General features: G+C 25.8%; 2 protein-coding genes across 3 annotated transcripts in view; one reads left to right on the top strand and one right to left on the bottom strand.

Moving 5' to 3' along the window:
• LOC129965784 (fatty acid hydroxylase domain-containing protein 2-like) overlaps positions 1-16,695 on the bottom strand; it is a 35,875-nt gene extending 19,180 nt beyond the window's left edge. The window contains exons 1-3 of one of the 2 annotated variants that reach the window (XM_056079965.1): positions 16,534-16,695; positions 14,498-14,615; positions 13,212-13,282 (exon numbers count right to left, since the gene is read on the bottom strand). Coding sequence is in view for 1 of the 2 variants with exons in the window: in XM_056079964.1 (XP_055935939.1) it covers positions 9,856-13,251 (3,396 nt within the window). In the remaining variant the exon portion in view is untranslated. Of the gene's footprint in view, positions 1-9,666; positions 13,283-14,497; positions 14,616-16,533 lie in introns of those variants that run through there. The other variant, XM_056079964.1, reaches the window with a different exon arrangement.
• A 255-nt stretch (positions 16,696-16,950) lies between these two features.
• LOC129965786 (biogenesis of lysosome-related organelles complex 1 subunit 2-like) lies at positions 16,951-21,894 on the top strand. The gene is made up of 4 exons (XM_056079966.1): positions 16,951-17,192; positions 18,420-18,539; positions 20,621-20,725; positions 21,692-21,894. Exons 1-4 carry the CDS (start codon positions 17,090-17,092, stop codon positions 21,721-21,723), a joined length of 360 nt encoding a protein of 119 aa, XP_055935941.1. The 5' UTR covers positions 16,951-17,089; the 3' UTR covers positions 21,724-21,894.
• The last annotated feature ends 595 nt before the right edge of the window (positions 21,895-22,489 follow it).

The following is a 22,489-nucleotide window of genomic DNA, read 5'->3' as shown; positions in this document are numbered from 1 at the left end:
GGCTAAAAGACCATATACCAAATTTCATCAGAGTAGCTCAAAGCGTTTTTGAGTTATAACATTCACAGACAAGCTTAATTCTAAACATATGTTTTTTGGACTCATGGTGGTCCAAAACGAGAAATTCCATCAAAATCTCAAATGCGATTTTTTTTTTTTTTGTTGCTATTTTAATACTTTCTCTTTGTATGCTATATGAGAAAGGAAAAAATAGAGGGAATTTGAACTTCTGGTTCGAAACATAGTAGCAATAAAAAAAAAATTAGGTCTGATACGTCTAACTTCATTATCATTTTCTTTAAACTTTACTCTTAATTATAGCAATGATAATACATACACACACACACACACAAAAAAAAATCAAAACTAGTTAACAATGGACAGTTAATAAAACAATGAAAAATTTTGCTGTAAAATATACTAGAAAACATTTTTAAATTTATTAATTTAGCTAAAATAATTGCAAGGAGGTAAAACTGAAAAACTAATTTCTAAATTTTAAGGAGATCTAAAAGCAGTTTTTGTGTAATAATATGCACCCCATTGAGGCAAAATATTAAAATTGGTAATAAAAAAACTAATTATTTCGGGGGGAAAATCCCTTTAAGGTGTTTATCATAATTAAAATATTAAATTTTATAAATTCTAAAATAAATATACTTATTAATTAAATAATAATATTATGAGGAAACAATTTGTAATAACCACATATTAAAAGATATTTAAAAAATACTAAAAAGTATTTGTATACTACTTCAATCTTATATAAACTAAAAATAAAATATAAAAAACATTTCATTGCATTTTATCAGAAATTTAGCACTGGTTTACTGAATTATTCAAATATCTATTTGATTCATATGAAATAACAATTTTTCTTGTTTTTTTTTCCAAAATAAAAATTTGTTGAGTATTCCTCGTATATGGTCATTTTTATGCTTATTTTAATTACATTATGGGAAAAAAAATCGTGCATCATATTTTAGCTTTTTTTATAAAAAATATTAGGTTTAAAATTTGATACAAACCTATAAGTTTCATGAAAATATATTTTATTCATTTAGATCTTTGTGTGTTTGAGTTCTACTAGTTTGCTTAGTCAAGAAATTGGCTTGTATCTACAATTTTGGTATCCAGATTATATACAATTTAGGGGGGAAAAAAGAGCAAGCTTCATTTTTTAGGGACATCCTCTATGAAATTAAAAGTAATTTTGGACAACATAGTACAATAAGAAAGAAAATAAAAAACATACCTTCTTCTTTTTTAACACAGCCTAAATACTCCGTTAAATTATTTTATAAATCAAAGAGCAACATATTTCTTTTAGAATTTTAAAATTATTTATGCGTATAGTATTATTGATTATGCTCGTTTTATTTAAATCTTAAGCAATTACATAGATTACATACATAGCAATTAAAACTAAAAATTAATTACAATTAATAGAACAGATTCGAACAAAATTTCGCACACATATTTTTTAGCACTTTTTGTGTTTTTCCTTCAGAACTTTGGAACATATCATCAAATAAAAAAATTAGTTTTTGCAATATCTTAAAACTTAAAAAAAAAAAAAAAAAAAAAAAAAAAAAAAATCGTGTTTCAGTAACATCAATTTTTTTCAAAGTTAATTTGGACAAAATTTGCATCAATTTCATTTTCTATACTGAAATTTTGAATTTATTTCCCTCTTTAACTATATTTATCACTTATGTGCTGATCTAACACAACAGTTGCAGCCTCCCTATTTTAATAATCTCTTAAAATAAAATTGAATCTTTTCAAAATGTCATAAATGCACCTAGAAATCAAATGCTTCTCAAACAGCCAATTATATATCAATAGCTTCAAATAACCTTTACATATTTAGATAGTGACAGTATCTCACCTTTAAATAGGCCAAATCAATAGCTTCAAATAACCCTTACATATTTATTGCACATAGTGAGAGTATCACATTCGAGACTAAAATTATAGTTTATCCAAAATCTTTAGATTAATAATTATATAATTAATTTCGGTTGAAGATTTTAAAACTTTTTAAGGGATTGAACATAAAATTTGTCTGACATAGAAGTATGAGTTTTACTTTTTCTTATCTTAATATATATAAATTACGTGTCACGTTGTTTGTCCGCGATGGACTCCTAAACTACTTAACCGATTTTAATCAAATTTGCACACCGTGTGCAGTTTGATCTAACTTAAAAGATAGGATAGCCCTTTTTTTGAATTTTTAATTAGAATTTTAATTATTAATTAAAAACTAACTTTCCCGCCAAAAAAATCTTCAAATCGCCAAATGAGTACGGCTTCAATTTTTTTTCCCAACAGTCATGAGGCTAGGCTTAAGATTTTTCGGCTGATTATTTGAAACGATTCTATTTATTTTCTTAATGTTTGATGCATTTAAAATGAAACATTGTTAATGAATCGATCTTTCAGATTCATTCTTAAGCACTTTTGAATTAAAATAAAACAGAATAAAGGAAATTAAAAATTTCTAATCTGCATAGCGTTACCCCAACTGGCGTAGAAAAAATCACACATTTGCGTTCCGCAACTGGCGTTGAAAATTCACGCATGCGCATTGTATTATGATTGTTTACATTTCAACGGAAGCGGACTCGATTTAAATTAGTTTTAGGTTCGTTGCATGTTTTTGTAATTAAATTGTATTTAAGTTAGTTATATATTTTTTGTATACGCTTATAGTTTTAAGTACATCGTTTTTTAAGTAGTTTTTTTTAACCTGTTTTCAACCGATTATTTTAAACGATTCGTTTTATTTTCTTAATGTTTGATGCATTTAAAATTAAACATTGTTAATGAATCGTTCTGGTCATGATGAATCTGAGAATATTTTGTTGACAAATTCTTGAAATATTACATAAATTAGGAAAGATATTCTTTAGTGCTCATAAAGTTTAAACGCTCAGTGACTCTTTTCAGTAATCATATTACAAAAAAATACTTTGTTTCAGTAAAAAATATTATTATATTAATTGCAGATTAATCCTTTCCAATAGTATAAATTCTACGGGAACTAACAGAAAAATTAGAGAGATACATATTATGTTGTGACTGAAGGCGTTTATAATATTATGAGTGAATTATATATCCAAATTTGAAGCTTTAAAATATTTTGATGAAGAAGTTATTAAAGTAGGAATTGCATAAAATATTTAATTATTAAAATTTTAACGAACATTAAGATTGGCGAACCGGCTGGTCGCCAAAGGCGGCTAGTCTGCATATAAAATGGCGATTAGTATAATATGGGTCTCTGAAGAATATGTTTACTTTCTGAAACTTAACTCACAATTACTCGAACAGCGGCAGTAAAACCGGTCTGCCTCCCGGTTTTGGGAGGAAATTCAAATAGTAGAAAGATGGTTGTCGGGATTGCCTTTGTGGAAATAATTATCCCAGTAGGAGTTTTCACTTTCACGATCTGTTTCCGTCAATCTTCAGGCAATGGCGGACAAAAAAAGGCACTCAGTTACTAAAAACTACTTACTCAATTAGTACTTACACATGCACAAAAGAAAAAGATTAGTTACATTTTCTCACAATTTAAACTTTTATTTCATGCATGATTGCAGATAATAGTAAATCTTTTTTTGTCTAAAAATGTTAGTTAAAGAAATCTTTTCCATTGCAATGACATATCAATGGTTAGTAATTTTGACAACTTATTAAATTTGCCGCTACAAATAGACAGACGAAAAGAAAATTTGCTTAAAGAACTTTTCCGATTCATTCGCAAAAGCAATTCAGCAAATCATTATTTTAATTAAATGCAATTTAATCAGTAGGTCAGGAATAAAGTTATGAAGCAAGCTTATTTTCACTGAGCTTCCGCATCTACATAAGAAATGATCCCAATTAATATCAAAAATAGACACTTTCAGTCCGAGATGCATAACCAAATGTGCAAAAAGGACAGCAAAAAACTTTATTAAATAAGTAGCACAAAAAGTAAGTTTTTAAGTGTGGAAGGCGATCATTTAGTACAAGTACATTAATTTATGTATTTGACTATTTTTTCAAAACTTAATGAGTTATTAAATTCATTGCATTATGATTCCACTTTTTAATAATTTTTGTGCTATGTATATTTTCCCTGAAAAAAAGACAACAAAAGTTTCGCTCAAACACTAATATGAGATATGGAATATATTCATGTAGATTTGCAGATATACTCATGAATTTCAAACTTTCAACCCTACATCATATTTCCAATTACACTTCCCAAAAAGAGACTATCTTTTCGCTTTTTAAATCTTACAGTTTCTGTTGTAAAGAAAAAGTACCTCTTCTTTATCTATATGATCTTAACTGGGGAAACGAAGCAATGGATTTCTTATAAAGTAGTTTCGATTTTAACCCCTTTCTTGGGTAGATTTTGAGTTAAACTATAATAAAAATCGTTTTTTTAAGGCTTCATAAAAAAAAAAAAAAAAAAAAAAAAATCTGCAATTGCTATTCTTGTAAGAAAATGCTTTTGTTACTCTCAGTCGCATGAATCTTCTATTGATTGATATTTCGTTGCTAAAAACATGATTGCTTTTAAAGTTAATTCTAACTTCGGTCATTTTAATTTTTAAAATTTTAGCAAAAGCAGTTTTTTTTTTTTTTTTAATCGCAATATTTCTTTTTAAAAGAAGACTGACTTACCATTTTTGACCGCCGAAAAATCAGCAAAATATTCTCAATTGTATTTTAAGGATGGTTTGAAAAAAAAAAAAAAAAATGTTTGGTTCGAAATTCGATTCGGCTCGAGACTTAATAATCGCCACTCATTACCAGCAGTTCAGCAATTTGCCAAAATTTTACTTTCGTCTTCAATGGCCGGCAGCTGTCATTACGAGCAATACACACTTTTTGAACGGCCCGCTGTAATTTTCAACCCGCTGATATGGGCCTTCTAAGTCAAACCAGTATGACTTTGAAGACAAAAGAATAGATACAATTAATATCCATTAAAATTGCATGAAAAAATTCGATGATAAGAGAATATAATTTTCTATCCTTAATGCTTATTATTAAAAAATATATTAATGCAACTGAAACAAATCCGAATAAGATTAAGTTTTTCTTCATTAATAATGTTGTTGAATGGTGGCAAATTGTGTATGTATGTGTGTGTGTGCGCGCGCGCGTGCGAGCACATGGACAGAATGATATAACCAAAATTAAATGTGAGCAAATTTTGAAATCAGATTTTTTTTTTTTTTTTTGCCATTAACTGAATAACTCAAAAAGATATGATTCGAAATATATTAATAAAAGATTTATTGCAATGAAGTTAGTTAAATAGTTAAGATAAATTCAATTTTCAAGCTCGGTTTGCGATGCCATGTTCTTTTGCAATTTTTGTTCCTAGTGATGCCTACTAAGCACCCTCTGAATTTGAAATGGTATTATTTATGCTAACAATCATAATTTACTCACAGTTCTGTTCTACTAACTCCCAGTCTTATATCAACTGCCAAATTTTTAATAGCATACACAAAGCAAAAACTATATATTAAGTAAATTACTCTTGCAGCACCAAATGTATTATATATACATTTTATTATATATTACCAGTATTTTATTATATATCAATCAGTACATGGTTGTCTTCTACATATTTACATGTTATTTATAAATCGTTTCAATTTTTATCTTACAAATCCATAATTTGTTTTCTTACACATTAAGGAATAAGTTCATGTTGTTTTTGCAGCTATTATTTTCCATTTTTCAGAATTGTATTGTGATTTTTTTTTCAGTGCTCAAAGATTATATATATATATATATATATAAAATCCAAACCAATAATAAAATCAAATTGGTAAAAATGTGCACTCATGAGGTCTATTTTATCAATTCAGTAGTAACTCATGCTGTATTTCTACAGTGCCAATGAAAGAACTTCATGATTAAAACGTAAGTTCGAAAATGGAATGACTGCTTTTTTTGCAGCAATACCTGTCTCTCAAGATTTCGGTTAGAGTTCGCAAAAGAATGGTTGGTAGCTTTTCTTCAAGGCAATTGCCATGCAGAATCGACAGAATAAATGAAATAAAAATGTGAGAGGCTCTTTTATGATTCCAGTCTCCAGCAATAATATGGTGGATCTATCTAATAAGGAATAGTCTAGCAGAACTAATTATCCTTTATTTCATTCGCTTTCAAATATATTTTATGAAGTTCCATTCAAAAGTTAACGGGATTCATACAATGAATTAAATAATTTGCTTGATTTTAACTTTTCGAAACTGAGAACCAACTTTTTCAAAACTAAGTTGTAAGATTTAGAAATTCCTGAACTGTGAAAAATAATCGATCAAAAAGAAAGACGAATACAAAATTGATAGGTGCAACAGCCTTTGATTTTTTATGCAGATAAAAATAACACAAACTTATTCCTCAATTTAACAATTTGAAATTATAGAAAGATCATTTTTTTTTTAAAGACATATTTACATCAAGCAAAAAGATACAAATTATTTACACATATATATAATTATTATCATAGTAAATTCAAAAAAAGATATCCCAATTCATGCACTTTATACAATAAACTGCTTTAAAAAAACCTTCAGAAAATAGTAAAATTAAAACTAATATGCAAATTTTTAAAGGAAAATAAATGCATAAAGTAAAGATTTCACAATGTATATTTTTTCAATACCAAATATATTGAAAACGCGATTTTGAAATGTACTTAAATTAAAAAATCAGAAATTTAACAAATATTACATAGATAAGGAATGTATGTAAAATTTTTAACGTATATTTCAAAATAATGGATTTCATTATATGCTTTTTGATATAAAAATCTAGGCATTCTTGAACAGCATTTGAAACAAAAATGAATAACATTAATTAGTTAAATTTTACAAGTTATTAAGCTAATATGTACTATATATATATAATTATGACAATTCAAAATAACAGCAGAATATCAAATTCACTTATAATTTTTTTTTTTGGATTTAAATTAAAAAATATTAATAACATCAATTAAAAACTACAGTGCAACAGATATGATTGCAGCATTGTATGCAACTCAAAGCCTAACTTAGAAATAGGAAAACCTTTAAATGGAAAGCAACACAATGAAATCAATAATACATTTACAATGTTTGAAAAAAAATGCAAATTTTAATCTAAATAAATTAGCACATTCATAATACAAATAGAGGAATTGGTATATTTAGATAACTTGGATTAGTAAATTTCACTGCATTAAAAAAAAAGCAATACAAAATGTTCCAAGCGTTGTCAGTCAGGTTGCTGTAAAAAACAAATGCAATTTGCTGGGGGTTTTTTTCCCTCCCTAAATACAAAGTTAAACCACAAAAATTCTTTTCCACATAGATACAATAGTCATTTCATGTAAAACATTTATAACAAAAATAAAAACTTGATTTCAAATCAGAAGTTATATATTTGCATTTTTGATGCCCTAGAACTAAAAATCTTAATCAAATTGAGTCTTTAATAATATTGCGGAAGCAAATAGAAGTGGAGTACTGTCAATAATTAGTAATGATACATGCTTGAAAAATTAATCCATATGGTTGAAATTGGGAGAAACAGAATCAGCTAGAAAGATTCAACCTTATTTAATTGGTCAATTTCTTGATGATCAATTGTTCAGCGAATAGAAGAAAGTAATTTAGATCATTAATACTTGTTATACAAATTAAGGGTGATAAAGCAATAAATATTATACATTGCTTGATTATTATTCATTTACAGTAGCATAAGACAAAAAGATGAAGATATCACTTTAAATTAATAATCTAAATTAGGTCTTTTTAAATTCTAGGTTGGAACTTAAGGGTTGTACAGAAAAATTTTGGGATTACAAAAATATTATTTTCATTTATCAATTCTCTAACAATTATAAGCAAGGATTATTAGAGAAATCCTTTTATACTAAAACATTTCAATAAAAATTCTTGATAAACTATTTTAAATTGTATTTCTTTTTTTTATATCAAAAATTAATGTTTTGGTTTCTTATTTATTTTCCAATTTTGGAGGCAAAGAAAAATTTTACAGAGGGGAGAAGAAGGGGGGGGGGACCATAAAATGTATTTCATTCTTTTTTTTTATAAATGAGAAATTTTTCTACGCCCTATTTTCTAAATGATATAATGAAAATTATCACATAATTAAACAGAAACATCACATTTTAAACCTACAATCATTTAATAAATACCCCATGTCAAATATATACAATAGAATATAATTTCTCTCTACATCCTTTTCAATAATAAAAATAATAAATACATTAAAATTATAATTTGCATGAAATAAAATAAATAATTATTACATATCATATGTATTAAATCTGTATAGTTAGATTTAAAATCATTACAATTTAAACATGTTTTTACAGACATTTCAATTAATGCCTGTGTATTTCGTACATCTCAAAAATATTCATTAATACTACAAATTTTTCAAATTTTTAGCAATTGCATTTCAGAAAGTTCTGGGTCTATCAGTACTGGTACTATCAGTCTATCTATACTAAATTTCTATTGGGAATTTTGATAATAAATTTAATTTCATTTGTAATTCAAATAATAACTAAAAAAGCAATTTGAAAATTTAAAAAATAGCAATTTTAATATTTTACAGCAAATTTCGGAAACAAATGTGATGGCATTTACAAAGGAATTCTCTTTGCAAAAAATTATTCATTAAAAATACTTATAATAAAGCATACTTCATAATATAACAAATTTTTGTACAAATGAAATCTTGAATACAAAAAATATACACTGTGTCATAACAAAACTAATAAACTATATGCTGAATGAGCAGCTTTAGAAATGCAGTGTTTTTACAAACCAATAATTTTTTATAAGCATTTTATTTCATCATTTAATAAAACAATTACAAATGCAAAAAAATGCCAGAAAATTAATATTATTTTATAATAGAAATTTTCTTAAATATACATTGACATTTCTAAAGTTTAAGGAACAGGAAAAATAGTTTAACAGATAAATATTTAAAACAAATTTTAATTATAAAATGTATATCTGTTCTTACTATTGATAATATAAATGAATACAGCAATCTTAATTGAATTTTAAAAACCATATATATTAATACAAGATATAGTTTTGATTCTATATAAAGTATAAAATATCTATGCTATTTTGTAAATTATTAAAAAAAACTAAGATTTAAAATGTTACATAATAAAAATTAATACAAATTTTAGGAAAATGGAAGAATAAATAATGTCTGGCTACCTTCAGATTGAATAGTTAAGTTTATAGTATTGTATGCAATTCAGAAATAAATATTTAATTTTGTTTCAAAGAAAAATGCTTAGCAAAAGAAATGAATTAAATCCCTTTGAAATTACATTAACCATATAAAACATATTATAAAAGATTCACAATTTTAAAATACATTAAATTGCTACAATATAAAAACTTTATTCAAAATCAAATAATAAAAGTTAAAAACTTGATTATTTTAATGATTTTAAATTGAAATATTTTATATTTTTTATTTAATGTTGTTGTTCTATAGTATATAAACTTTAATTAATTTCTAGAAAAATTCAGTTATATTAATGTATTTTTGTATGTGTGATTACAAGAATGCTAATTTTCAAATAAGCACATTTTGCTGTAACAAATAAGGAGTTAAAAAAAAAAGTTAAAAATTTTTGTGGTTAATTTGAAAATATATATATATATAAAATAAAAATTTTTAACTTGATATTCATCTTGATGATTATAAGTTAACTACTTAATATTCAATATTATGTCAATCATTTATCAAAAGTTTTAAAAATCATCTTACAAAATATTTTTTTTAAAGTTATTTTTTGCATGCAGACAATTTTCCTTGCAGCTTTAAAATAGTGTTTTTCAGCAGATTTCTTAAAGCTACGTCCTCACCCATGCCTCGATTGTGTTCCATCTCTTCTACAGTCTTGGTAAGAATGGGAACAACATCCAAAACAATTTCAGGCAGGTAGTTTGAAATGCAGTCCAACACACCGAATCCTCTCATAGAAGACCATTTAATTTTTTCTTGAATGAACCATTGAAGAATAGGAATCAAGATGTTTTTAGAGCACTTTAAGTCCATAAATGTTTTAAAATAAGTAAAAATCTTGCCCATTAAATTCCACAAATACCGAGATAAAGCATTATTTTGTTTCATGTAAATTTCAAGAGCACTTTTTAAAAGACTATTGGTTATAAATGCCTTCTTTAAGAGAGGCGCAGCTTTAAATATTTCAAATAATAACTCAAATCCATTTATAGGATTTTCAGGATTTCCCAAAATATAATCTTTAATAATATCTAGAAGAAACTCAAATTCATCCCATTTTAGACTGTCTTCTTTACTACATACAGTTGCAATCAATAATCTTTTTATTGAACTGTTTGCAGATGGGTGGAGGAAAATATGATTAATTATTAGTTGCTTGAGAACTCTTTCAGCAAATTTATCTTTTCTATAATCCAGTTTAAAAATACCCTTCAAAAATCGAGGTAAAAATTCATTGATAGCATGAGATGTGACTGACTGGGCAGATTTGTCAACAGAAAATATTTTATGAACAAGAATTACTTGATCAAAAAGATGCTGCAAAACACTGTCACTACTGTAATGCATATGAAGTAACAGAGAACAATTATCTACAAGATGTGAAATAACTTTGTATACTAAACTTAATGAACTATTAGAGAGTTTTTTTATTTGGACTGAAGCACATGAAGCAAAGTTTTGAAAATAATTACTTGCCTTCAGTTTCAGTTGATGTTTAAGCTTCAAATCAGAAATTTCTTCAAATTTTTGGCCCATAATTTCAAAAACTTTTATAGCAATATCAATAGGATCTGATCTGAATTCTAAATCCTGTACTTGGGGAAATGTTTCCATAAAATCTCTCAAGAGAAGCACTTTAAATGAAAGTTCATGAACTTCTTCACAGGCTGGAGGTAAAATTGGTGGATCAATCACCACTTTTAACCATGACCGAAATACTAGCGAAGTAAAATTAGGAATAGCCTTCTTAAGATTAGTTTGTAAGCTTTCATCTTTCAAAACTAACCATAAATAGTGACACATCACAGAGCTGTTAAGAGACCTTTTACAACCAAACCATAAAAATATGTTTAAAAAGTTGTGAGTTACTTGTTCAGCAAGAGAAGAAGAAAATTTATAAGATAAAATGGTAAATATAGCTGCTAAATCAGATATAACTATTGGAGGAGTATCAGAGTTTGAAATTTTCTCAAGAAATGGGTATATGTATTTAAAAGAATGTTTTAAAAATTTAAGATATTCATCTAATATGATACTATTATCAGCATTATCCATATCACTTGTCATATCCTGTACCTTTTGGAAAATCTCTAATAAAATATACAAAATACTATTCAATTCAGAAACACCGCTAGAAGATAACATTAGGGAGAAACCTGATGCAACAAGTTCATATTCTGATAACTTTAAGAAATCACATTGTTTAAACACTTCTTTCATACCATTAATATATACAAATAATAAATTCATTAGATTCAGTTTGTTTAAATTGTCTTTTGTAGCATAATATTCAAAACATTTTGAATTAAAAAATTCAACAGCTTTAGTTATAATTTTATTTAGATTCAAGCTCTTTTTCTGATAAATGAGTATTAATACAAATAAAGCTTTCCAAGAAATAAGTTGCTTTTTGATATTGCATGTTTTAAATATTGAAATCAAACTGGATATTTTGTCAACTGCTTCAACTTGTCCAGATGCTGCTATAGTCAAAATCAATGAAAAACTATTCTGTAATCCAACTTCAGGAAGTTCTATAAGTTTTTTCGGCATGAATTTACTGTACACACGGCCTTTCAAGGATCGCCACAGATTTCCTTCACTACAATCCATTGTGAGTTGTTTATACAAAATACGTAAATATATATAAAAACTTGTTTCATTTCTAACAGTTATGCATGTGTTTGACAGGTTATCAATGTAATTAAACCATGATATACAATCACTGAAGAGGTATGGAAGATTCTCCAGTCCATTTTCATTCAATGAAAATGTCTCATCAATTTTTTTAATATAAAAGTCGGTCAAAGTTAGTAACACCTCTGACGATGGTTCCCAGAAAGACAAAATCTCCCATGTATAAAATAAGGAAAAACGCAGATTTCTTTCAGTCCTCTCTGAGCTACTGATTAACAGAGAATGAATCAAGAACTTTACTACTGGATAACCATATACAGTTTGCTCTTTGTTGCAATTATTCAAAATGTATAAATGTGCAATATGTGATGTCAACCAAAGGCAAGATTCTGATAACTGAGAACATTCTATAGATTCATTTATTAATGAAAATGAATCTATAGGCAGGTCCATGTTTGATTTTCCACTTTTTACATGATTTTGTACACTTTGAACAGAATTATGATATACTGTCCAAAAGGAATATTTTTCATCCACTAATTTAGAATTAAAAACTTTCATTAGCATTCCCCAAAAATCTTCAAAACATTTACATACGAAGGGAGTATTGTTAAGAGAGTCTGAATTTCTGTACTTTCTTACAGTAATACAGATATAATCAATGATAAATAAAGTGATAACTTGCAAATATGTATCCAGTTGATCCAAATCATTACAAAATGATTCTAAGTTTCCTTCTCTCACACATATATTATTCACTGCTACAAGAATTTTTATCGAATTATACCATAATTCTAAAAAAAGATGAACGTAACAGTAGTGATAATCAGAGCTATAAACAGAATCTGCGGTGGTAACTATATTTGGTATGTCATTAATTCGACCAACAAAAATTAATAAATGCTTAATTTCCTTAACCAAAGTGGCAATAATTTTATAATGGGGCTTTAAATCAGAAGAAGAGCATGAATTCATACATTGCAGGTTTTTCAGGATGCATTGAAAAACTCTTGATATATCAATACGAGAATTTTGTATACAAGTCAAAGGGTCTTCATTTTGCATTAAGTTTGTTTTATCTAAAGCAAGAGTTTTTATAATAAAGAAGTGTTTTTTAATTTCTCCAAACAAAAAATGAATACTATTCCACAATACAGAAGATACTGAATATGATCCTTTGAAAAGTATAACATTTTTCTCATTAAGTAGTAGAAGAGGAGAATTAGAACACTCAGAAAAATTCTGATATTCATATTTACAATTTAGTAGAGCTGCAGAATCCATCTTGATAACTTGCATCAATTATATTTCACCAATTCATAGAAATGTTCTATTACGGAAAAAAAAAAAAAGATAAAGACACATGATTGAATGATTACTAATGACACACTAATGAAACGATGTGATAATAGAAGTACCACAATATAGAAAAAAGTAAATTATAACATAAATGCAGTACAGTAGAAACCAATAAACAAACTATTGTATAAAGAATAAATATATAAGTATTATATTAGAATATTAGAGCATTTTATTAACTTAACAGTATTCAAATTTCTCAAGTACAGTAGCATTTTCCAATTTTCCCAAATTAAAATTTAAAATAAATAAATAAAAACTAACATAGACCATCTAGTTCAGACTAAATTAAGGAATGGGAGTTAAATTTATCTATCAAGATCAGTTAAAAAGTATCTTCTGGCAGAATGAATTATAAGTATTTGTTTTAATTAGATAAGAAAATAAAAGATTGAATAAGTGTATTTTGATGAGGAATATTTATCAGTTATAAAAATATTAAACATACAGATAAATAGAAGTTTTTCATATAAAATGCTTCAGCATTTAAGAGGCACTATGGATATGATTCTTGAAGAAACTGCATTCAGGTAAAATAAGACATGCTCTCTTTAGCTAAAGTGCTATTTCACACTTTTTAGCTACAGTATGAAAAACAGTTCTTGTTCAAAATATTCAGAAATCTTTAACCTTTAATTTAAAAAAGATTAGATAAGAATTTCAAAATCCATGAATTATTGTCAGATATATATTTTCAAAATGAGAGAAGCTTGTTCTTTATTATTATTATTTTGAGTTTATTCTCTTTTATTGTTGTTAACTTACATGTAAGCAAATAAAGGGGAAATTTTTTGAAATTTCAGCTATAAGAATATTTGGAAGAATCAATGCTGAGCTGGTAAATAATTTAATATTACAATGTTGATGCACAATATTGTCTACTTTCTACAAACAGAAAACTTTAGTAATTAAAATTAAATTTTTATATTACATCTTGGGAGTAGAGTAGAGAGAGGGAGAAACCATTTAGCATGAAAACATGCAATTGAATTGTGTTTAAATAATGAAAAATATCTCTTACAATGAAAATGTTTTGTTTTATATTAGATAGTCTTATTTGAAATTGTAGAATTTATCAAATGTGATTATCAATTATGTGTCATAATCTGGATTATTTTTCTAAAAAAATACTAATATTCAATACTAAGTTTACTTAAAAGCACACAGAAAACTTCAAGCTACTTACATGATCTAAGCTTGTCTTTCTATGCATCATTTGGTTAAGCCTCATACAACTCTTTGTCAAGAGCTAGAAATAACTTTTATAATTCATAGACATCAAAATTATTGCATGGAATTGTGCTCTAAAAATAAAAAGGGAATGCTATTAGGTGTTTATATTTATTTTTGATCACAACATTTCATTTAAATGCTAAATCTGTGCATAATTTATGATAAAAAAATATTTTGTGAGAAATACTGACTTAAGCATTAGTGCAAGCACATTAAGCAAAAAGAAAGTTTATCTCTTTCAAATTCATTTTAAAAATATAATATTAAGAATCTATATTACATCTTACAGAATTAATGTCATATTAAGAAAGAGTGTTACAAATATTTTAAACTTGTGCTATAAATTAATTGGCAGAAGCATTTATAGAGACCTGCAAAGCATGTCATTACAGAGAAAGAGATTAATGGATGCCAAGTCATTGACCACTTACACTAGCTGAAAAAAATTAAAGTTTTCACATATGCAAGGTTGAGTTAGGTGACATCTCTACAAAATAAATTCTCTCTAATAAATTCTATTAGAGGCCTAGATACAGAATCTTTCTACAAGATTGCATACCCTGTAATATAAGCTATATAAGCAGAAGTAAATACACAAAAATGAATCAAGTTAATTCTCTCTTTCAAGTGTTGAATGCTGAGCATAATTATTTAATTAACAAATTGCATGTTGGTTGTTGATTTCTGTAACAGCTGTCTTTGTATAAGTTGAAACATACACAAAGACAGGAAAATGCTATCGATTATATTTAAAGCTGTATTTAGGTTGAGTCAGTCAAGTTAAATAAATTTTCTTGTTGAAGTGAAATTGAGAAGAAAGTTCTCTAGTTGCAATTTGAGCAGTATTATACCATATCGTAATTAGTTAATAATTTGTTGTTTGAATGTGTGTAGTTAATTTCTGGAAATGCTATGTTGTGTATACTTCAACTTTTGATTAACAGTATATCAAGTTTTCTTGTGGAATAGAGTATCATTATCAATTATCAAACATGATGGAAATCTCATCATTTTTCATAAAATTTAATAATTGACAATATACATTTGTCTTATAACTTCAAATATTGTGGACCATTTTGAATAGTATTTAATAATACCACAACAACAATAAAATACAGTATGTAACAAAACTCAAGAGTGAAAAACTAATTTTAAAACAGGAAAAAAAGCATTTTAAATATAAAATTATGCCATTAAAATATTAATTTTAGCCTAATAACTAATTTCATTTGAGATTTTCTTTTTTACTAAATTGAACAATGTATAATATAGTAGAACAATGTTGAAATAATACTGCAAATTTTGCATTAAAAAATGTTGAAATCTTACAAAAACTATATTGTAAATTCTATATTAAGCAATGTTGATATGACAATATCATAAATTTTATTTCTTAAAGTATGATAAACCTTTTAACTATATTTTTCATGTGCTTCGCTTGAAGTGATCAGCAAACTTGGATAATTCTGTATAAATCCTAGTTTGGATTCTTTTTCTGAATTTTAAAAAGTGTTTACATTGTTAAACAATAAAAATTCTTAATTATTTATTTAAAGTAACATAAATTTCTCTGAATTAAAAAAAATACTAAAAATTTTTAAGAAAAATGAAAAAAAAATTTGATACTTTACAATTAACATGACTTTAAACAAACCAAATATTGATGATAATTATTATCACATCTTAGTCAAGATTAATCTAGTTAGTAATAACAATCATGCTTAGAAAAGATAAGATCCCTGCTAAAGGGGCAACAGCAAAAATTTAATAAAAAATACAAGAATGTGTAAAACTTTAATTCTGCTTTATAGTTCCTTGTTCATTATTTGACCTATCTGTTTCTAAAAATTCCTGTATTTACAAATAAAAGCAAATTTTATCTTGTAAAATGACATATTTTCTCGAATAATGTATACTTAGAAAGGAGTTAGATATAAAGAAAGTGATAAATTAAGTATAACGCTTGATTTACATAATTGGAAAATATACCTTCCACAATTTTACCATCATAATTAAGAAGAAGTAATCACATAAGAGATTAAATTGCATACAAAAATATATTAATCTTCAGAGCACCGAAAAATATTCAAATAGTGCAGTTTAATTTTAAAATATTCATTTAAATACACACAACAAAATATTTTGGAACAAATTTACGCGCATTTTTTTTTTATTGTGGATACGGCTACAGTTAAAAACAAACCTTGCAATTCGAATTAGATAAAACAGCTGAATCAGATTTATCAATGCTATGTGATATACTTACAGAATTACAAAAGTAGTGGTGGAAATTCAGTAATTTTTTATTCATTAAAAATATATAACAAAGTCTTTTAAAGGAATAATCATATTTTTAATAGTTTTCTTTAAATGCTATAAAATCTAATGGTATCTGGCATCTCAGTTTACTTGATTGTGATTGTATTTACATTTTGGTTTCGAATTGTGAAATTGTAAAGCATTTTTTTCTCTGTCTAAACATAACATCTAATGAGGTTATAAATTTAATTTAACAAAATATTTATAATCATAATATCTTATAAAAATGGAGGCAGCTGAATCACCTAACGATAGTCAACAAAATTTAAATGAATTAGCTGTGGATATGTTTAAGAAAAGTGCAGAATATATCGAAGCAGAATTAGCTGGTATGATTTATTTACATCTTATATAATTTAAAAACAGGAAAGTTAAACATCCTTTTAGTTTATTTTGACCAAATTTAAATTCATTTTATATATAATGAATTTAAATTCATTTATTACATAATTAAAAGTAAAATAATCATAATTGAATATCTTGATTTTTAAATGTGTTTTATTCTTCATAAAAAATTTCATTCAAATATAAATGTTTTTTCGTTGAATATAGGTGTAACTAATTCAATTACCTATAACTAGTTCACTTACATTCAGTGACTGGCTTTAATAATAACTAATTCTTTGAACGTAGGTTACATTATGTGTGGAAATTTAAATTAGGTTTTTATGATTGAATTAATACAAATAATAAAATGTGAGATTCATGTGATTGTTGAAAGTAACCAGTGTTTAACACAAAAGAAGCAAAGTAAAAGGGAAGAAACAAAAATTTCAGCTCAATTTTCTACAGTTTTTTTTTTTTTTTTTCCTTTCTTTCTTTCTCCTGCAAGATATGCATGTCTTAATCTCTGCTCATTAAAAACGAGAATGTCTTATTTTCTCTCAATCATTTGCCCTGAAAGAGTGCCCAGAAATATAATTAGTACAATTTGGTACTTTTGCCCTCTTAGTAGCACTGTAAGCATGATCAAATAAATGCTTCCAGACACAGTAATCTAAGAAAAAGCATGCATGTTCTTTTCTCAAATGTGGCTGTGGTCATCAAATACATCATTCTTCTGTGCCCTTGTAAGTATTTTAGCTGTTCAAAGACTTTGTTCTACTTTAGAAAGGCCAGTTTGCTTATTCAACACTTTTGTGACTTTTTTTTTTTTTAATACCTATTGTAAGGACACTTACATCCAGTAAAGAGATGTAGCATTTATTCTGTTTTCCTGCAGGACACTACATTCAGAAAAGTCTTAAGAGGATATTAGGACCAGACCTCAAAAAGGGTTGTGTGTTTGTACCCAAAAGTAATTTCTAACTATTTGGTTAGCTTATTTCTAAAAACAAAGAAAATTCTAAAAATTTGCTATTGAAGCATGTTTTTACCTTTCTTACCCTCTATCTTTCATATATCATCCTGGGTGCTCATATTATGTGTAAAAGGACCTACTTGCCATCTGGCAACCTGACTAGTCTGTCACTACAATTCTATTTATAAAATCGGAATTCATTGTATCATTTTCAATTCATTTATTTTTCAGTAATACTGATTACATTCTTTTTCAGTTGCACAAGATGACTATAAGTTATTGGCTGATTTAAATAGAGAATGTGATATGACATATGCTGGTCTGAGAAAAATTGGAGGAAATTTGAACAAGCAGTTGAAAGAAATGACTGAGAAACGTAAATATTCATACCAGATTTTGAGATTAAGTGGATAAAATTTTAATGCAGATTTTAACATACTTATTTTGAAAATGCTGTTAGCATTTTTTGAAAATGTCTGAATATATATATATATATATATATATATATATATATATATATATATGTTGCATAATTTTTGTAGAAATATGGCCAAAAAAAATCATTATTTCGGTATTTAACTTTGATTTATGTTACCATGAGTGGCATAATTTGTACTCAAGGACAAAGGCAGAATGCATTCTTTTACACCAGAAGACACAAGTAAAATTACAGAAATTTTTCTCTTTAGTGATTTTACTAAGAGATTCTGATAGAAATTTCTTTGACATATGTTGATGTAGGAAAGGGAACCTTAAGTATTTCTGAAAGGGATGTGTAGGTGTTAGGGATATTTATTCCTTCATTCTGAATATGAAAGATTGCAATGGTAAGCAGTTTTTTGTAGAGTGCATGTTAGAAATAATTAAAATAAAAAAATAGGATTTAGATCAGGAAATTAGAGAACATTTTAGAATGAAGATACTTGGACTAATTTAATATAAAAAAAATTAGGAAATTAATTAGGATTTAAATTAAAAGATATTATTACACACATATTAAATATATATTTATATTTATGAAATTTAGCTAAATAGTTTCATAAATTTAGAAATTAAATATTTTTGGGGATAGATGGTGTCTTCTAATTCAGAAATTTTAAAATAAAATATGCTGGTACAATGTTAAAATGAAATTTTGTCTAACCTTTTTTTTTTTTTTTGTTAAGATTTTGGTTGAGAAGAAAACCATGATTATGTTTGGAGTTAAGATGAGAAAGTATCAAAATTAATAATGTGTTCTTCATAATACAGGAACATGAGCATAATTCTGAGGGTAAGAGCATTCATCTTAATAATAAAGATGAATGTGTGTGTCTGTTTTATTTGTGTGTTTTGGTATTTTAAATAACAAACTGCAACACCTAAAGCTACACATATTTTGGAGGGTAAAAATGTGCTCTTTGAAATGATTTTTTTTTAACTTTTAAGATTTAATTAACATTTTGGAATTTTTGTATGAAAGTTACTGAAAATATTCTTGCGCAAAACTAATATTTACACTATGTTGAAATTTAAAAAATTGTCTTTTTATTGGTAATAATTTAGTTTAAAAATTTTTTTTTTCTTTATTTGGGCAATTTTTGAAAAATATTTTGTGTCTGTGTGTTCAATTTTTAGAGATTTCATTGTTGAATTGAAATTTAAACTATTTCCATTGCTTCATGAAATATTTAATCATGTGTTTTTCTTCCATTGCTAAAACTTAAGAAAAAAAATTACATTTAATACCTGTGTAATGTACACGAAGAATTAGAAAACAAAGTTGCAATACCTAAAATATAAGAAGATAGCTACATGTCATGATGATGCTATAAGACTTGACTACATTCGAATGGCTCTTATGTTCAACGAATAGTATGTATGTATGAGTATGACTATAACATCCAACTTTGCAAACTTTAAATATAAAACAAGTGAAATTTCCAATTTCCAAATGATTTGTGTTATTTTGACAATAGACTAGGGAATATAGATTTAAGCTGATCAATAGTTTCTATTATAAAACATGAATAGTCCATATTCCAAGGAAAAAGTTGAGCTGCTTAGTATTTAAAGAGAACTTTAATTTTTTTAGATGTTGAATATGTTATGACTATAACTGAAAAGAGGTTTGGTCCTTACAGGCTCTATGATAATTTAAAATTATGTTTTATAATTGAAATTTTTGTATTCTAATTAATAAATTATAAACAAATATTTTCAAATAAATGTTGGCTTAAGATGCATAATATTGTCATTAAATTCAATATTTTCAAACTCTGACTTGCCAAATCTGATATTAGATCTATTACAATTAACACTTAATGGCTGATGGTCTTAGTGAGTGGCAAAAGTATTGAGAACTTTATGACTATACTATGTTTATTCTGACCCAACAAAATTTACAGAGTATATGTATGTTATATTGAATACAGCTATGAAAATATATCATCCAAAACTGACTGTATTATTTTTCAGATGCAGCTTTGAAACCATATTTAGAAATGATTGATTCTATCAATGAAAGTACTAGTAAACTTGAAGCTGTTGCGTATATGATGGATGCTTATTCCAAACGTTTAGGTAAATCTTATATGCAATTATTGAGCACTTCTTTATCTTCATATTTATATTTAATATAGTTCAATATATATCTTTAAATAATTAATTTAAAAATTTGAATTTCAGATTATTGTGTACTAACAATTTGAGTAAAGCTTATTTACCATCTTCATTAAAATTTTCAATTGAATTTTAAATATTTCATTTCCCATGTTATGATAATATTGCTTTTTGGCTAACCAATAACTGAGCCATATTTTTATTTTAATGTTAAGGATAAATATACCTTTGTGAAATGAATTTCATTCACGTACACATTCAAAGTTTGTAGAATTTTTATTCTTTGTTGTCTTTTAATCCTTTTTCATCAAGAAGTACTTATTTATTGATTTTAAATTAAGATTTTTAAAAAAATTGTACATGTCCATATTATTGAAGTTGTTTCTGAAGAATATTGCAAAGAAAGAAATACTCAAAGAATTTAAAAATCTATATGGATTCTCCAGGATCATGATTTCATTTTATTTTTATGTCAAATTAAAACTATTTGGATTTATTTAAATATTTAACATAAAAGTTAAATTATCTTTAAGAAGTTTTGTTTCATGAATGGAAAAACATTCTTTAAAAAATTTGTTTGTGAATTAAATAAAAATGTTATATAACACATTTCTAGAATTGGATTTTGTATTGATATTATATACAGAGAGTGGGATGAGAAAAATTAGCATAAACATTAATTAGTATAGTAATATTATCAAGTAGATCATTATATTTTTAATTACATTAATTTTTTGTGTAAAATATTGGATTATATTTTGATAAATCATTAAAATAATTTCAAGTTTTCATTTTAGAAAATTTAAAAAATAAGTATTTTTTAAATTATTCGTTTTTTAATAATAAGGAATTCAGTTTTACCTTTATATTATTAAAATCTTAAATACTTTTATTCCTGGCATCTAATTTATTTATTTATTTTCACAGAACAAAAATTTAAAACTCTGGAGAAGCGATGATATGCTGAGAAATATCTGATGTCCATCAATCTCTTCTAATTATTTAACATTCCAATTGATGACATGTTTAAGTTGTTTTAAAGTTTATGTAAATGAATTTGTTATGTAGTTCAGTACAATACAGTTAGAATGATTTGTATGAATTCTTTAATTAAAAAGAAAAAAGCATTATGATTTTTTTAAATTTATTTTAAGGAAACATTCAAGCGATTAGGTTTTAGTCCTCTTATTTCAAATTGAATATTTCTTTTTCCTTTTGATATATTCAGATATTTTTTAGGATGAAATGATATATAAATACGGAGATTCTTATCTTCCTTATTTACAGTGTCTTCTATTATGTTATACATTCGTGTATGTTGTATAAAATTTGCATGCAAGAAATATCTAATGTTTTGTTTAAGAGATGAATAGCTTTGAAAAATTATACAAATAGTTACTGAATAGACCTGGTATCATTGAAGTGAAAATAAATACAAATTATTCTGAATTATCAAAATTGTGAAGCATTTCTTATTAAACACTATGTGATATTATCTATGGAATTGAAATATTAGACTGAAATTATTTTTTTAATTTCGGTGCCCCCTTTTCTGTAGTAATATTGATTGTGTTTAGTTTCATTTAAATCTCTTGTCCATTACTTGGTATTCATAGTTTTTCAATAAAATATTATTTTACATTCATTTGTGATAGATATTTATATGATTTTATTTCAATGTTTTTTTTTTAATTTATTTTATTCTTTGTATGAATTTGTAATTTG

This window comes from Argiope bruennichi, chromosome 4 (genome assembly GCF_947563725.1).
Source record: "Argiope bruennichi chromosome 4, qqArgBrue1.1, whole genome shotgun sequence".
Lineage (NCBI taxonomy): Eukaryota > Metazoa > Arthropoda > Arachnida > Araneae > Araneidae > Argiope > Argiope bruennichi.
The sequence above is the reverse complement of the archived record's forward strand: the minus strand, read 5'-3'. Positions and strand labels throughout refer to the sequence as shown.

What these genes read in the sequence shown, in the direction of transcription:
- LOC129965786 (XM_056079966.1), top strand. Translation starts at nt 17,090, where the DNA reads ATGGAGGCAGCTGAATCACCTAACGATAGTCAACAAAATTTAAATGAA. An exon ending in TATCGAAGCAGAATTAGCTG is followed by an intron (nt 17,193 to 18,419) that starts GTATGATTTATT and finishes ATTCTTTTTCAG; the next exon opens with TTGCACAAGATGACTATAAG. An exon ending in TGCTTATTCCAAACGTTTAG is followed by an intron (nt 20,726 to 21,691) that starts GTAAATCTTATA and finishes TTATTTTCACAG; the next exon opens with AACAAAAATTTAAAACTCTG.